Source organism: Carassius carassius, chromosome 34 (genome assembly GCF_963082965.1).
Source record: "Carassius carassius chromosome 34, fCarCar2.1, whole genome shotgun sequence".
NCBI lineage: Eukaryota > Metazoa > Chordata > Actinopteri > Cypriniformes > Cyprinidae > Carassius > Carassius carassius.
Genome location: NC_081788.1, coordinates 7,036,216 through 7,053,794, shown reverse-complemented (window position 1 = coordinate 7,053,794; position 17,579 = coordinate 7,036,216). Strand labels below are relative to the sequence as shown.

At 38.0% G+C, this 17,579-nt stretch overlaps 2 protein-coding genes across 12 annotated transcripts in view; both read left to right on the top strand.

Moving 5' to 3' along the window:
* Positions 1–5,635, top strand: part of LOC132115400 (calcineurin-binding protein cabin-1-like) — a 91,766-nt gene extending 86,131 nt beyond the window's left edge. For 9 of the 10 annotated variants that reach the window (XM_059523850.1, XM_059523852.1, XM_059523856.1 and 6 more), the window contains 2 exons: positions 117–301; positions 508–2,389. In XM_059523850.1, coding sequence (XP_059379833.1) covers positions 117–301; positions 508–651 — 329 coding nt within the window. In that variant the 3' untranslated portion in view covers positions 652–2,389. Of the gene's footprint in view, positions 1–116; positions 302–507; positions 2,390–5,622 lie in introns of those variants that run through there. The other variant, XR_009425483.1, reaches the window with a different exon arrangement.
* Positions 5,636–13,196: 7,561 nt separating this feature from the next.
* LOC132115091 (T-box-containing protein TBX6L-like) lies at positions 13,197–16,976 on the top strand. 2 transcript variants are annotated; one of them, XM_059523490.1, is made up of 9 exons: positions 13,197–13,426; positions 13,588–13,744; positions 13,907–14,009; positions 14,458–14,622; positions 14,705–14,851; positions 15,092–15,162; positions 15,418–15,500; positions 15,650–15,863; positions 15,949–16,976. In XM_059523490.1, the coding sequence occupies exons 1-9, from the start codon at positions 13,411–13,413 to the stop codon at positions 16,406–16,408; spliced, it is 1,416 nt and encodes a 471-aa protein (XP_059379473.1). In that variant the 5' UTR covers positions 13,197–13,410; the 3' UTR covers positions 16,409–16,976. The 2 variants fall into 2 exon arrangements, with proteins under 2 accessions (XP_059379473.1, XP_059379474.1); XM_059523491.1 differs by having other exon boundaries at positions 13,198–13,426; positions 15,952–16,976.
* The last annotated feature ends 603 nt before the right edge of the window (positions 16,977–17,579 follow it).

Below are 17,579 nucleotides of genomic sequence, written 5' to 3'. Positions count from 1 at the left end.
ATAACACCTACTTATTTTCTATTTACATTTTTCACATTTTTATAATAATAATAAAACCATCTAAACTAAGAAATTATTTTGTGTGTGTGTCTGTGTGTGTCGATGATTGTTTACAGAAAGTGACCAGTCCAAGCAGGGAGATGCGAGTCGCATCCGGTCCAGAATTCCTCCCAACATGCCCAAACTGGTGATCCCCTCCACAGTCACTAAATTCCCGCCAGAGATAACGGTCACGCCCCCCACGCCCACCCTGCTCTCCCCGAAAGGTAGCATCTCTGAGGAAACCAAACAAAAACTCAAGGTTGGTATTTTTGCGTCACTGATATTCATTCCTATTTCAAAGTAAAGCAGATAAGCTCTTTGCAATCTTGACACATCAACAGATAAAGCAACTCAAAACATATTTGAACACTTTTGAAATGTGAGATTTTTAATATTTTTTGGGGGCCACTGTGGATCCATCAGATGCTCTTTTAAAATGTTCTCTTTGTCTGTTTTTCCCATCAGAATGTGATCCTGTCCTCTCAGTCAGCAGCTAATGTGAAGAAAGACACTCTCGCTCAGCCCGCTTTAGAGGTGCAAGAGACATCGAGTCAGGAATCCTCTTTTGAAAGCGAGTCGGATGAAGAAGATGACTACATGGACATGTGAACTGTCAAGCTTTGAGCCGCACTGCTGCAGAACTCTCAAGCTGAGCTCTGGAGCTAAATCTTCTTTTGTAATCTTGTAGCTGCAGCTAACTGTTGACGTTTTTTTGTCTTCGTCCAGTTTTTTTGAATAGTGCGATTTATCTGCTGTATGCACGATTTTCAGCGAAAGGGCTTGTTCCTACCCTGGCACTTGTGTCCTGTTGGTTATGCTCCTCTGCTACAAGCATGGACTGGGTTATGATGTCGTTCTGCTGTTTTTTTGTTGTTGTGTGCAATCCTGCAAAGTGCCATTTTTACTCCAGCAGTTACGAAAATGATGCTCACAGCTAAACCACAGTGGGGTCATGCAAAGTCGGTACAAAATCATTTCCTTAAGGATGGCTTATGTAATATTGACAGTTTGTGTAATGCAATTTACTCACTCAAGAGTTTCCTGGGCATTAAATCCATGACGACTTTGTTTACAGATTTACGAGGAAATTAATTGTGCTTGACGTTTGGTCAGTTCAGCAGTGTAAAATAAACTTGAGTCATATCACTACCCAGTTTCAGTGGCATTGCAACCAAACGTGGAATATCACCTCGAGACGTCTGCATGCAAACATGCCCGTTTTTTAACAGCCGTGTGGACCTGTATCTCTGTTTTCCTGCGTATGCTTTGAGCTCTGCTGCTTAAACGAACAGTGCACATGGAGCATCATGCTTGATCAGTTGTCCATGCTTTAACTAATGGCGTTTTAAAGGGAAGTTCTACAAATTTATGATTCTTCACAGCCCCACACAATTTCTATTTAAATATTTACTTTATCGGTAATCTGTTGGTTGTGAAAATAGCAAACTTTGGAGTATTTAAGCCGCGAAGTTCCATTTCAGTTCAGTTCATTTCTGACCTGATTTCATGTTTTCATTTGTAGCTTTATTACATTTCCAAACAGCAGCAGCTGAAAGGGTGAAGCATGTCAGCCTCGTCACCAGCACTGAGAAGATGTGATAATTATTCATATCACAGTTGAAATGTGAATGTGATCTATCTAGCTACAGAAGAATTGACCCGATGTTTTTTTTTTTTTTTTTTTTTTTCAAGGATTACGCCAATATGAAAAAATGTGAAAAGGCTTAAAAATGGTGCTGGTCCCTTATTTTTGGGAATGAAGTTCAGCCCAAATTTGGCTGTTCTTTTCAAACCTGTCCAAACCTTTATTACTTCCATTTTATTGTAACACAAAAGGAGAAATTTCGCAGAACTTTCATGCTGCTCTTTTCCTTACAATGAAAGTGGATGGAGACCAGAGGCGGTCAGGATCCAAAAATGAAAAAAGCACCAAAATAAGACTGCGTATGACTTTGTATGCTGTATTCCAAGTCATTAGATACTTTTGCGAGAGGAACAGTCTGAAATGTACGTAGTTCTTTTCTCTCATTGACATTTGTAATAATATTGCATTTTGGTATGTTCTTTACTCTTGCCTTTGGTCACTTCACATTCAGTGTATGGGAAATAGAAGCATGAACATCCTGCAAAACATCTCTTTTTGGAGTTTATAATGATAAGATTGTAAGAAAATGAAGACAGAAACTTAGTTTATGGCTAAACTGTCCCTTTAACCAAAGTAAAGTGCCCAGACATTAGTTATACTGAGGTTATGTTCCTGACATGTGGGATTGTGTTTCATATATTTTCAGTTTGTAGTAGCACTGCTTTATCTTGGAGCATTAAGAGCATGTCTGACCGGACATTGGTGATTTTTTTTCTTTTCAAGTGAATGACTTTCTGGTCATTGTGCTGGTCATGTTTCCCCACCAGATCATTTCCAGTTCTGTTATTAAAAAAATTTAGACGGAGGAATGTTTTTTACTGAACGTTTTCTATTTGTAGATGGATAAATAGTTACCAGTACTTTTTGGAGTGGAGAATTTTTCAATATAAGAAGAAAAGCCTTTAAAGGGATGAAATGAATCGATGCAATGAGCATGTGTGACCAAACTACCTGTAAACTGATAAAGAGATGTTTCTATTTTTTGCTCTTTGTAAAATTATATTTTGTTTGTTGTTGTCTTTTGTATGCTGTCTCCTATGCTTGTTAAGAATGTAAGACGGCGGCAGAGATGGATATATCCTCTTGTCTCTACAGATGTGAGGATTTTTGTGCTATTTGGAAATTTATGAGGTATTACTGTCCTCAGGCTATTTTTGTTTTTCTGAGAAGGTTGATATTTTTTACTTGCTGCATTGATATCACAAAACCAAAAATACACTTACACATTTTTACCTGATCTTTGTTGTTTGTTTTGTGAGATTACAAAGACCCTATGAAATCACAATTAGAGTTTTAACTAAACATGAACATGAAATGCCAGTTCACTCTATTTCATGAATTCTTGTTATAGATATTCTGAACTATTCAAGTATACATTTATAAAATCAGTTACATTTTTACATTTTTAATCAAAGTGTAATAAGGGAATCTTCTGGTGAAATGACAGACCTCTCTGGTGATGAATGCAGGATTTTTCCAGTCATTAAATCAGTTGAAACCCCATCCTTTTCGACTGCAAGCTCATATTCAGATCTGCTTCCTTTCCAAACAACAACCAGTGGACTGAACCAAGTCCTGCTCTTCGTTTCTTTATTTTTCCATGATCTCTTTTGGAAGTACCTCACAATGTGTAGAAAATAATTTTTCAACACTTGCGTTTCTTCTATTACAGTGACTTTAAACATAGTCAAAATTGACTTTAATGTAAAAAAAGAGCATTGATGATTCATCCTGCACTACACAGATTTGTGTCCAACCAGTGGCTGGTTACATAAACCACTTAGACTAGACTAGACTTAGTCTAGAGTTGGTCGTAACTTTTTAAAGACTATATTGGCCTAATTTGAATCCAGAAAATGAGACTGTACCCTTTAGTCAGAATAGTTCAGTCTAATGTGTTTGCAACTGGCCCCAGATGCTCTCTAGAAGGAGAATGGGTCTCATTTATTAAGCATGTGAATTTCAACAATTTGTGCGTAACAGAGTTTTTTTTTTACAAACTAATCTTGCTTCATCAGTAACTTTCATACAAACACCTATAATAAATTTTGTTAAAAAAAAATGTAGGAACAACTGAAAGCACACATGCCATGCAATATATAAATACATATTCTGCATAAATATAACAAGAACCATCAGAAGGCAATTCTACACACCACAAACTGACAAACACATCATAAGAAGTACACACACTGTCTCCTCCTCCTCTCCACTCTTGGAGGCAAACGTCTCCAAACGTATCTTTTCCAATCAACCTACTACCGGTCCGCTTGATCCTATTGGGATCCCCTAGCAGGGCTTACCTCCTACAGGCCTTCATATCTGCACTCATTCACATTATCAACGCATCTCTTCACTCTGGTACATTTCCCAAAGCATTTAAGCAGGCTTGGGTATCCCAACTGATTAAGAAACCCTCTCTAAATCCAACACTTTTAGAAAACTACAGACAAGTGTCCTTTCTTCCATTCATTGCAAAGACATTTGCAGTCAATTGTGTTCAACTAACTCTATGTTACTTGCACAGAACAACCTCCTTACGTCAGACAATATGGCTTCAAAAGCAACCACTCAACTGAGACTGCCCTGCTCTTGGTTGCTGAAGCCCTGCAACTGGCAAGAGCCACTTCCAAATCCTCAGTACTCATCTTGCTGGATCTGTCTGCTGCTTTTGACACCACCAGATCGACCTGTCCACCCTCATGAAGATGGGCATCTCAGGAACAGCACTATAGCGGTTCAAGTCTTTCTCCTCAGGTAGGTCCTTCAGGTTGTCTTGGAGGTGTGAGGTTTCTAAGTAACAACTTCTTGCTGCTGGGGTTCCTCAGGGCTCAGTCCTTGGACCACTTCTCCATCTACATGTCCTCATTAGGATCTGTCATTCAGAAACATGGCTTTTCGTATCACTGCTATGCTGATGACACTCCACTCTACTTCTCATTCCAACTAGATGATCTGACGGTAGCTGCTCACATTGCAGCCTGTCTAACAGACATTTTGGATTGGATGAAGGACCATTGCCTTGCTAAGACAGAACTGCTCATTGTCTCAGCCAACCCAGCACTTCATCACAACTTCTCTATACAGCTAAGCTCATCAACCACAACTCTTTACAAGACAGCCAGGAACCCTGGAGTTGTGATTAATGATCAGTTAAGCTTCACAGGCCATATATACAACATTAGGAAGATTAGATCCTTCTTTTCAGAGCAGGCCACACAGCTTGTCTAAGCTCTTATTCTGTCCAGACTGGACTATTGTAACGCTCTTTTGTCCACGTCACACCTCTCTCCATCAGTTTGCACTGGCTGCCAATAGCCGTTAACATCAGATTCAAGATAGTGATGTTTGCCTACCATACAGCCACTAGATCTTCACCAATATACCCAAACCCACTAGTTCAGACTTATGCAGCCTCCAGAAGCTTGTGTTCTGCACGTGAGTGGCGCCTTGTGGTGCCATCCCATAAAGGCACAAATCACTCTTACAGACCTTTTCCTGGAATGTTTCCAGCTGGTGGAATGACTTGCCTGTCTCAATTCGAGCCATTTTCAAAAAACGTTGAAAGAAATATTTTTCGTCAGTACCTGACCAAGTAATACTAGCCTACCTATTTTATTCTTTACTTTTTTTGTCTAATAAAAAAAAAGAAAATAAAAACTTGCTATGTGTACAGTACTGTGCTAGACTAACTGAGACTTGTCACATCACTTGTTTTCGAATGCTTCTATTGTTCTCCTCATTTGTAAGTCACTTTGGATAAAAGCATCTGCAAACTGATTAAATGTAAATGTAATGCAAATATATTTATATGCAGTTTGGTATACATACATACCTATATATATATATATATATATATATATATATATATATAACAAACTGCATATTTTGCTCAGCTTACTTCTGAATAAAATTCTCATTCAAGTAAAAAAAAGTCTTCCATTTTATATGCATACACACATTATGTGTGTGTGTTTTTCTAACTATTTGTCATGTCATCATTTGTCATATCAGGCTTTTCAGTGTTAATATATTTATATTTATAGCTAGTTAGTCAGTGCTTGATCCAGACCCATTCGGATATCCCAGACGCTGTTTGCTGGGTTCCCATTTGTAGTTCTTCATACGCATGCATGCTCTTTCTATAAAATCTCTCCACTTTTTGACATTAGCTTCCATGACGGGTGTTATGGGAAATGATGACATCATGTCCTCAAAGTCTTCCTGTAATCCTCTTGGGCTAAAGACCACCCCGTCTCTTTTAGCCAGGCCTTGTCAAAGACAGAGTCCAGGCTGGTGTGAAGCTCTCAGACTTGAGGAAGGCCATTAAGACCCATTAGCAGCTCCCAGAGGTTTCTTATGAAGTGCTGCCAATGTGTCATATAGTCCCTTTGTCAGGCACACTACACAGAGTTTGTTTTCTTACATACGGGACCAAATGTGTGTCGGATCTTTATTTTAGGGGATATGGGGGCAGGTGGTGATTGTTTGTCTCCTGTGTGCATCGGCTGGCCTCCATCAGTCTGAATACTCATGAGCCATAATGTATATTTGGATTTGATCTATATTAAAGCCGACATGTAGTTATGTTGGGTCATTGTTAGAGGCAGTGTGGGCAAGTACTGCAAGAAAACTGACCTTTAGTTCAGGTGAATGAGCCAATCATAAGCAGCCTCGGGCTATTTCTTGTAGTAAACGCTCAAATGTAATGGATGACAACTGACCTGTTGATGGCATTTTTAATCATATGCTAAATATATTGGAAACGTATATATAAAACTTTACACTTTAAACTTATATATTAAGATTAGAAACTATCTAATCTATCTAATTAAAACTTGAACTAAGTACTACAATAATAAAACTGGAATTAAAAATAAACTACTATAACTAAACTACTACTATTTTGCTTTACTACTATTGATAAAAATAGTACTAAAAATTGCTAAAACTGAAAATGTAAAAAATTCAAAATATTACAATACATACTATAAGAAAGGTATTAAAATAATACTAAAATAACATTACAGTATTGAATTTGGTCAGACATATAGGCCTTTGAAACTATTGATAAAACAATTTTCCTCATGGAAATTAAAAACCTTAAACATTTAAAGAATTTTAAAAATTATTAAAAAAAAATATATATATATTTTATCCAAAGCTACTTACATTGCATTTCAGGCATAAATTGTATCATGATTTTCCTTTGGAATCGATATGACCTTTGTTGTTGCTAGCGTTATGCTCTACTGTTTTAGCTACAAATTATAAGAAAATAAATAATTTCTTTAATGTATATATTGTGTTCACACTATCATGGAAACATCTAGAAATATGAAGGAATTTTAAAATGATTATTTTAAAAATTAAAAAAGTATGATAACATGAGTAAAAATGGGAAGTTTTTAAATTAAAATCCTTACAAGCTCTGAATATACCTTTTCCTAATTGTTTAAATGTGTAAAAAAAAAAAAAAAGCAAATGGATTGGCTAGTATAAAAAATTCATGAAAAAAAAAAAAAAAAAACGGTGGAGGAATCCTGTTAAATGCATGCAGTGTATCCAATGCCAGCTTAGTATGATTGTGGCATTCATTTACTCCAGCTTTACTGCATTGCATTTCTGCACTTTTTTTTTAACTCTTGGTACAGTTTTTCACCATTTCAGCATGCATGCAGACACATATCATGGTCCCCCCGACGGCCGTGCCTGAGCACTTAAAGTGGCCCGTTAGAGCATCAAAAGGGAAGATTGCATGGTTAATGCAGGAAAAGGTGTGAGATTTCTCGTCGGCCCATAGCGGGGGGGATCTTTATAGACCTCACAGCCGTCTGATCCCAGTCCAGAGCGCCTGTGTATTGGCAGCTGTTAAGCTATTGAGTGATGATACATCCACACAAGGCGCACCAAATGGCAGAGGTGCCTAACACCTCCTTACTTTAGCGTCTGCGATACGGGATGGATGCAGAGATGAGCTGGAGGAAGAAGAGATTTTAAGACATGCTAAATATCTGACCGAGTGACAATGTTTGATTCATACCAGCATTTCCTGTATTTTAATGTCCTGCAAATTTAAACATGTTGACTCTCACATAAAGAAACAGCCCAGGGATTAAATTGGATTAACTTTGCATAATAAGAAAACAGTTGTTTTATTTATTTATTGTGAGCCAAAATCCACCAAAAAGTGGAAAGAGAGCATGTGAGGTGGTCTTGGCCATGACATTGCCACTTCCTCCAGTTCGTCCTTTCTAACCTTTCCATCATTTTCTCTCTCTCTCTCTCGCCCAAACTGTCACCCTGTACTAAAAACCAGCAGCCAAACTGCTTTGAGATGAGCTGCTGGAGTCCCAGAGCAAACACATGAAGCCCAGCGTGAGTGTGGGGCGTCCCAGCGGGACTCTCTTGATCCCTGTGGGATCTACAGAAGGAAACCTCCTGTAACGTTTAGATACGACACTTCACATAACCATACATTTCCTCTAAAGAGCAGCCACCTGTTTTCAGTTACACATTAATGATGTTCTAACCTGATCAAAGCGGATATGTATCATTTTATGATGCACTTCACAGATTCAGAAGGTTAAGGAAAAGTCAGTGAGGTAAAGTTTGACCTTTTGCAACTCAAGTTTGCCATGGCGCTATACCATGGCATTGGTTTCTTGAAACTAAAGAATATTTAGTCTCACAGGGCTGTTTTTTATTGTCATAAGAAAAAATTCAACTGATATGGCTCCTAGCGTAACCTTTGAGTAATATCTTTAGGGAATGAACCAAACAGTCAGCAGTTCTCACCTTAATTAAACCCATCTAATGTGTCTGATTTTCAAGCGTATAAGCACCTCGCAGGTGTTAATAAGCCAGCGAGTCCACGGCTCACATGTCTGGCTTTAAAATGTAGGCTGGTGTCCGTTTCAACAACTGACTTGTTTCAAATGACAGCATAACAGATCTTACGTTAAGCTCATTTCTTCCAACATTATCACATGAGAAAACATAACTATTTAAGGTGGCGTTTTTGTATGATCTTGTATAATTTGCACAAAAACGACTGATTTTTAGGAAAAAAGGCAGGAAGCTCTGATCCTAAACCTAACCATCAGTGGGCCGCAGGCATATCCTACAAAAGTGTACAGATGTAATTGTACAGTATTCAAATAAGCTACATTTCAGCAAAATGTAAAATTGCTGTGGGATTGTTTTTTCTTCCTTATATATCTTTTTTTCTCTCTACCATATTTCTCTTACTTTTAGACTTCAGTGGATAGTTTTTGTGTTTTTTGTTTAATGTTCATCTTGTATAATGCCTGATGTAAATGCATTAATTTCCCATATAGAAAATATGTACACACCTTCCTCCACTTCAGAATGCTGCACTTTGTTAGCGTGAGGTGTTTCTCTCATGTCATCCGCAGTCATTGCTTATTTGACTAAGAGGTTAAACAGACAGAAACAATTGTGCTGAAGTCATTTTATATTTATGCACTGTTGGCAAACAATTTTATCCAAAGTGCTGTATTCAAGCTGTACATTTCATTAATGTGTGTTCTCTGCAAATCAAACTTATGAGCTTGGCTTTCCTGAGCTAAACTTTTGCACAGTTTCAAATAAAACTCAAAACGTTTATTGCATTTAAAAGTAATAGAAATACATTGGGTAATAAAATGAACTACTTAAGCACAATTTTCTCAATGTCAAACGCTAGATGTTCAACAGGAACTGCATCAAACTGGGTACCTGCAATCAAAAATCTAATCCAGGAAAATAATATGTAATTGAATGTTATTACTGAATACTATAATAAGTACTGAAGTTACTCATGTAATTTTCTCCAACTACCAACCATCTAATCTAGCGTGAAATCTCAGAAATGTTCTGAAACTCGCTCTGAAAATATATGATAGTCCTCAGCACTGGGGCTATTATAAGTGTGTTACTGCTGGGTTAGGTTTAGGAAACCTATATGCTAGTCCTGCAGCAATGTGTGTGTAATCTCAGAGGAGTGAGGAGAGCCACGCGCCATGTGTGAATCATACTGACCAGTTTCAGGTGAAGGAAATGAAACCTGGCCATCACACCTTCATGATGGAAAGATAGCTAAACGTGTGTTTGGCTAATGTCTTTTGCCGTTTTCTCCAGGTTTAGGCCTCTCTGTTAACCTCCAGAGTGACTGTGAGGTGTGGGGGATTTTGTTAATGTTCTTCTTTCCATTGTATAGATGAATTTAAGTATAAGACTAACACGGATCCTCCCAGACTGCTGTATGCTCTCAATCAATACAATCACAGCTTTTGAGGGCTTTTAGCTCATAAAAAAGACAACTGAGTTAACTGCTGCTTCAGGAACTAGTGTTTTAATCTTCTTTATTGCATCCACTTAAAGTAACAGTCAAAACAAGCTTTAGGTTAATTTGCCATAGGTCAATATATAAGGAGAAATGCACTCAAGACTGCATTTGTGTTAAGAGTGCTGCTAAAATGTGTTATAACACGTTTATTATACATTAATAGGTCATTTATAAATGTTTCCATGAACGGGAAGAAATGTAATTATCATGCGTTTTGCTTTAAATTCCATATAATGTAAAATAACTTAGCCCTCATAATAAATTACTGTGGTGGTACCGTGGTACCAAATTCACATAGCATGAAATTTTCACGCTACTCCAAGATATTGCAAAGAATTTCATGGTACTGTGGGGTATTGTAAGTCATCATTGCTTATACATATTGCAATACATATCCATTGACATCTATCTCATCAAGTGCCTACATATTCACAGTATGTATCCACAATTCAACATTATGTCATCAAGCGAATGGTTGTAGCAATCATTTTTGGGGTCTTTGTATGTATGGCAGTATTTGTTCTCAAATACATCAGTCCCTTCAGTTCTTGCAAATGTAGGAAATGGTGGTGATTAAGAGTCTGTTTCGGTGTAGTTAGCATTTAGCATAAGAAAGAGTTGTGCTAACAGTGCTCTATGCCAGGGTGGAGAAACAGAACAAACTGTGGATTGTGTTTTCTGATGACTAAAACAGCAGAACCAGTCAATAGTCACCGGTTCTGCTTCTGTCTCATTCAATTCCAGTTTTAAAAACACCCTGAAGCAAGCCCAGTTTGTTTTGAAATCCACTAAGATTTGTACAAGATCCTACTTGGAAATAGTTTTCATTAATTTCCAAACATTCATATTCCAAACATATTTAAGCATTTGGTTTGTCCCCCTTTCACTGTAAAGGCAGTAGCACTTGAAATACTTCACATGATCAATGTCACGTATTTACCTAGAAATATTGCAGTATCTTTAATATTTTTTTTTTTATGTAATAAAAAATCTTATTTGTCATTTAATTTAATTTTTTTTTTACAACTTTCTTATAATTTTTAAATGCACTCTTTAAAATGCTAGGTTGTTTCAACCCTAACTTTGGGTCAAATATGGACTAACCCAACCATTGGGTTAAAGTTTTACATTAAATTTTTAACCCAAAAATTGGGATAGTCCATTTTTGACCCAAATATGGTTTGAAACAGCCCAGCATTTTTTAGAGTGTGGGAAAGAATTCCAGATTAAGTTTTTATTAAGTTAACAAGTACAGTCAAAATGTATGTTTAAGTCACAAGTTTTATTATTTGTTATAACTTTACTTTATACTTTTACTAATACTTTGTTTCTTCAACTTTACCAAAGAGAAACACATAATTAAATCAGATCAGATCTGCTTCATATTCCTCATCTGTAAACGGTCAGTCAAGCACTCATTTCAGCTTATAGTCACAGATACGTAACAATGACTGACATTCACACAAGTAAACTCCCCCTATTCATGTGTACTCTTAAAAAAACTGCAGTGAGTGGTGCTAACAGGCTGTGAACCACTAAATCATTCCCATTTCTTTAGGATCCATCTCTTTGTTTTCTGTTCCCTATCTATCTGTCCCTCTTTATGTATCTCTGCCTGTATCTCTCTGCATGAATAGAAAGCCTGCTGCCTTCTGAGAGCATTTCTTACTAATGAGATTAACCATCAAGGAGCGATCAGTCTAGACACCCTGAATACACAACCCTCCCTCCTCTTCTCAGGTAAACCTCACCTGTAGAGTTGCCCCAGGGTTTGCTTTCTGCTACAACTCTATAATGACTTTATGTGATGCACTTTCATTGAGATAATCCGTGAGATCATTCAGTCAAAATCATGTATTTAATATTCCATCATTTATTTTGGACATCGGTTCACTCAAATCAGTTTGTTTTTGAAACATTAAAATGTCTTCAGACATTCTCTATAAAGATTCCATCTGTGGTTCCAAAAATAACCTTTAAAATCCATGGAATCCATGGAAGTAGGAAAATGTTTTTCCTACTACGAAAAAATAATAATCTTTTAAGAACTGTTCACTAAAAGCTTCTTTGGGGAACCAAAAAACTGCTCCTGCAAAAACGTTTTGTAAAGTTCAGTTTTAATAGTGTAAAATCAATCCCCTGAAAACAAACGTTCAAATCAGTACCAAAAAGGATTTTAAAGCATGATGTTTAAATATAGAAGAATGTTTAAAGATTCATAATTTTCCAAAAACATCTATACTTGAGACCCTTTTATATTTTCTGTCTTCTGATAGATGATTTCTAGGACCAAAAGCCTGATCTGGTCTTTTCCATACAATACCAAGAAAGTTTTTATCTCCAAAGAACCATATAGCCACTTTGAACCGCAAATACTAATTCTTGATAAGAAGAGTGTTCCTTAAGGCTTCAAAGGACCATTAATAAGCTTTAGTTTTTAAGACTGTATGTCAATATTTTTCTCAAAACATCTGTTAAACAACTGTTGACTAAAGACCACCATAACCAAACCTAAAGGCAATGAAGGATAATACGGATCTGTGTGGATTTATATTTACACTGCAGATGCGTTCAACCCACGGTCTAAAGTTGTGAAAGCATATCCACTGAAATTCAATGAGAAGACCATGATTAGAACATATGAAAAGAAAAGAAAAAGTTCAGAAGAAACTCATACTCTAGTGACAAAGCCAGTTGCATTTCAAATTATTTGCTATGGTCTGACCTGGTTGTAAAAATCAGGACCTGGTGTCTGTAGCATCAGTGGGAATTAGTGGATATGTGTGTGTGAATTATCAAACATGAGCACTCAGTGTGTCAGATTATGTTTGTGGGAAGGGGTCAAGGCTGTCAATTAGGTGAAGTCTTTGCTCTCCCTCACATTAACTGGATTAATGAATGGAATCTTTGCTTGATTTGCCATCCTGTATTCTCTGGGTCTGTACGTATTTGTTTAAAAGTCCTTTAGCAGTTCATAAAGACATGTTTCCTCTGCTTGTCCCCTTCCTGTTGGGACTCTATCAAGGCTCTGCTAACTCTCTTTGATTCTGCCCATCAACCAATGAGATCATGACATTGACTCATCACTGTGTCTCTTCAAAGGCTGGGAATGGGGGTCCAAGCCCCGCCCCACATCCAGAGCCCACTTAAAGGTGTGGGACACCCCCTCTGTATCTGTGGCAGAAGCAACACACAGACACAACACACTGAACGTCTTCATCCTTGGACTTAACATTGGAATTAACTCAAGCCCTTTGAGTTCTTATGGAGAACTTGTGTTTTTAACTGAAACATCTAGATATTACTCGTTCTGATCTTTTCTTTTTGTAAATCTAATTTTCTTTTGGAGGGCATCTTATGAGAAGCCTAAATAATGCAGGCTATCAGAGGTGAGTACTTGATTTGACCCTAATGCACCTGAAGAGCTCTTACTCTTCGTGTGCACCAATTACAGACAGGCTTAACTCTTTTTGCACATGTGAATGAAATTCCAAGAGTCTCCCATTGGACGCCATTGACAGGAAATCTGAAATATTCCATCTTTCCTCAGACCTCAAGCACAATTTCAGTCTCCCTCCTCCACCTTCCATGGCTGGAGCCGGGGATTCCTATCACCACGGAAACATTCGAATGACTCTGGAGGATCCCGAGCTGTGGAGATCCTTCCATGAGATTGGCACTGAGATGATCATAACCAAACCTGGCAGGTCTGTCTCAGGAGCTCTTTGACTAAAACTTTAACCTAAACTGTTGACTCAAGTTTTGGATCAACTAAACTCCTAGAACTGACCTTAATGTATGTCCAAATACCTCAATTCTTAGAAAAAAGACATTGAGCTAAACTTGACTTTTGTATGCTTATATTACAGGAGGATGTTTCCACACTGCAAAATCAGCTTGTCTGGATTGGTGCCATATGCAAAGTACATCTTACTGGTGGACATGGTGCCAGAAGATGGTCTCCGATATAAGGTTAGAACCTAAACCTCATTTGGTATTTAATGCAGTTAATAACTAGAATGTTCATAGATCACAAACTGACTCTCAGTGCAGTGATTGCAAACATTAAAGTCTTATCCATTTGAATGCTCTGGTCGCAGGATTAGACCAGTCTGGTCGAGACCGTTAGTGTCCTATTGAAATGAAGAGCTGTTGAATTGGGAATCAGTCATGAACGGCTGGAGCGTTGGGGGGACGTTGTCACATGTCTCTCCCCAGAACGTTCTCAACACTGATGTGCTCCTCAACTTCAAAGAGCCCCAACTCTTCCTGTTTTTACAGATCCCAATGGGGGGTTTTACCCCAACACACTCATTCACACATACTCTCACACCCCAGCACCTTATGTCATGGCCACTCTAGAAGCTCCAGTTCACTATTTTGTCTTCAGGTATTTAATGAAATGCTTCTTTTTCTGTAGTGGAACAAGGACAAGTGGGAGGTTGCTGGTAAGGCTGAGCCTCAGTTGCCGTACAGGACATACCTACACCCTGATTCTCCAGCGCCCGGCAGCCACTGGATGAAACAGTCTGTGTCTTTCCTCAAACTCAAGCTTACAAACAATGCCCTGGACCAGCATGGACATGTAAGCACCCCATTCTGATTCTTACATTTGTTTAACAGTAATTTGACTGTGATTTTAATGTATGTGTCTCCTTTTGATTCAGATAATCCTTCACTCCATGCACCGCTACCATCCGCGTTTCCATATCGTTCAGGCTGATGATCTGTACAGTGTGCGCTGGAGCGTCTTCCAAACCTTTACCTTCCCCGAGACCTCATTCACTGCTGTCACTGCATACCAGAACACAAAGGTTAGAGATTAATACATCGGTTACATTTTCTTGATTTCAGGGCTGAATATAAAAATGTAACAATCAGCGGAAGGAAAAAAAAAAGAACATAGATTGGCCACTGTTCTGAAAATCCCTTGTTCTATATGGTTGTTTGTTCTTATAATGTGTTCTTATGCACATATTTTAAGGTTAATCAGATGGTGGGATGTTTTTATGAGCAACAATTAGAACTGAGACTGGTTACATTATTTCACACAGATCACAAAGCTGAAAATCGACCACAACCCCTTTGCCAAGGGATTCAGAGATGAGTGCACAAACTCTAAAAGGTAAGATTTTCTTGCCTTTTTTTTTAATTATTATTATTTTCATTACCAGTTGCTCTCAAAATAGGTTTTTCATAAATAAAATCCTACACACACACACAAGAAAATACACAAAAATAATTTTTATAAATATTACAAACTTTATCATTTTATTCTATTTAAAATCTCCAATAAGTTTAATAAATTTGTGTACATTTGTTAATCGACTTAACAGGTTTTTTTTTTTTTTTTTTTTTTTTTTTTTTTTTTTTTTTACAGACGAGCAAACAGAAGTCTTGATCCTGAGAGAGTTGTAAAGAAGATCAACTTGTCCAAAGACTCAGATCATGAAAGCCCACAAGGTAATGGTCTTTAATTTTATGCATTTCTGTATGTTTAGGTTTTGTTGGCTTTTGAGCCATTAACTAGCAGCTTGTATTAGCGGCGAGTACTGATGGTTTTATAAAAACTAATCTCAAAAAGTTGTTGTATTTGTAATTGATCTCCTCAGATATCCAGCGGTCCTCATGCGAGGGTCTGGACAATGAACATATGGGCCGTAAGGATCCTGAGATGAAGGCCGAGCGCTACTCACCATGGGAAGGTGCAGGCGACCGGGACAATGGCCATGCTGTCCGTGCCGAGTCCCCTCTAAGCTCGGACCCTCGAGACATGTACAGCTCCGAACAGCTCGTGCCGGGACAGAACACATACCAGCCTTACAGGTACATGCTACTGACCTCAAACACGACTTATTAAGCCATTTTTCTCCCTTGTCAATGTCCCAGAGTTAAATTCTGAATCTTTTAGCAGATTTCATGAATACGGTAAGTCCCCCTCGCCGGCCTCGTCCAGTGTTGGCAGCAGAAGTGGATGTGGGAGCCGCTCCAGCTTTGAGTCCCGTGTGCCGGATGTTGCCACCGTGCCTGATCAAGACGCCTCCAGCAAGACCTCCGCCCCTGAGTTCACTCTGCCTTCCTGCCCACCACATGCCTCAGCGGGGCACCAGGACTATGCAGGGGTGCTGAACATGGCTATAACCCAGGCCAAGCCAGGTGTGCTGGGCCACCATCCTCTCTACACGCCCTACAGCACAGAACAGTCTCTGGGACAGTGGAGCGGGGCAGCGTCCACACAATACCCCCCTCCTCCACCTCCCCATCACCACCTACCCACCGAATACAGCGCCCAGGCCGTCCATCATGGCTATCACCACGGAAATGTAGGGGACTGGAGCCAATACCCACTGTTCTCTTACTCGTGCTGGTGAGTGCGAGACGGGGCGCTTTCTAAAGTCTTGCACGATGAGATCTGGATCTTCACGCCCGGACCCAGATGATTGCACACGCCGCCCTGTACCTGCGAGCACCAGAAAACACTAGAACACTGAGCCAATGTAATGATCAAGTGGCACTAACTAGAATGTTGTTTGTGAGTCAACTTGGATGCAAATATAAAATAAAAAAAACCTGCTTCAGTTTAAGTGAAGAAAAGTCTGTCTGCTGATCTGAGGGTTTTTGTTTTCTTTCCGTTGTGAGAAAAGACAACGTGCTTGTCAATTGTGCCACATTAAACGCATCTGGAAATGATGTTCTTTAGACTTATGATATATTTTGACTTGAAAACTCATGTCTGCGTATGGGGACCAAGAATGAACTGGTTTTCTCGGCTTTGTTGTTAAAATGGCTATTTATTCTGCGTTTGCTTTTGCTGCTACTTAATATTATTTTTTGTTAAAAAAAGGAGAAAGAAATAATTGTGTAGTGTAAAATGCTCTTTGGAAATTGCAATGTTGTATGTCTGAAATTCAGAATGGTCAGTAAATATCATGAAAAAGATGTGGTCATGGTTTTTTTTTTTCAAAGAAGGAAAAAATAGCTAATAAGCTTATATGTATGTATGTATGTATGTATGGGTAAGATAGATAGATAAAAAATAGTGCTATAAATATTAAAGATATATTGATGTATATAAACAATATAAATATAAGCATCACCAAACCAAATATCTTTCATCATTAAAATAAGGAGTGCATGTTTATATATATATATATATATATATATATATATATATATATATATATATATATATGTGTGTGTGTGTGTGTAAATCAGTTCAACCAATATCAAGCAGTTATTTGACGTTTAATATTTTCTCTTACAAATAATTCACAAATTAGTGTATTTTCTCATGTAGAATTATGACTACATTTGCTTTTTGTTTGTTCATTTCTGTCAACTATCACTTAAATGATTTTAAAATAATAATAATAATAAAGATCTATGGCTGCCTTTTTTGTTTTTCTTTCACTTTTCCCCCTTTTTGTTGGCTCTAATTAGAACCCCACCCATCTCTGTCTGTCTACACACACATTACTTGATTTTGCATCCTCGGGACACTTAAAGTAATATCTTACATAACAAAGCATGTCATAGCCCCTC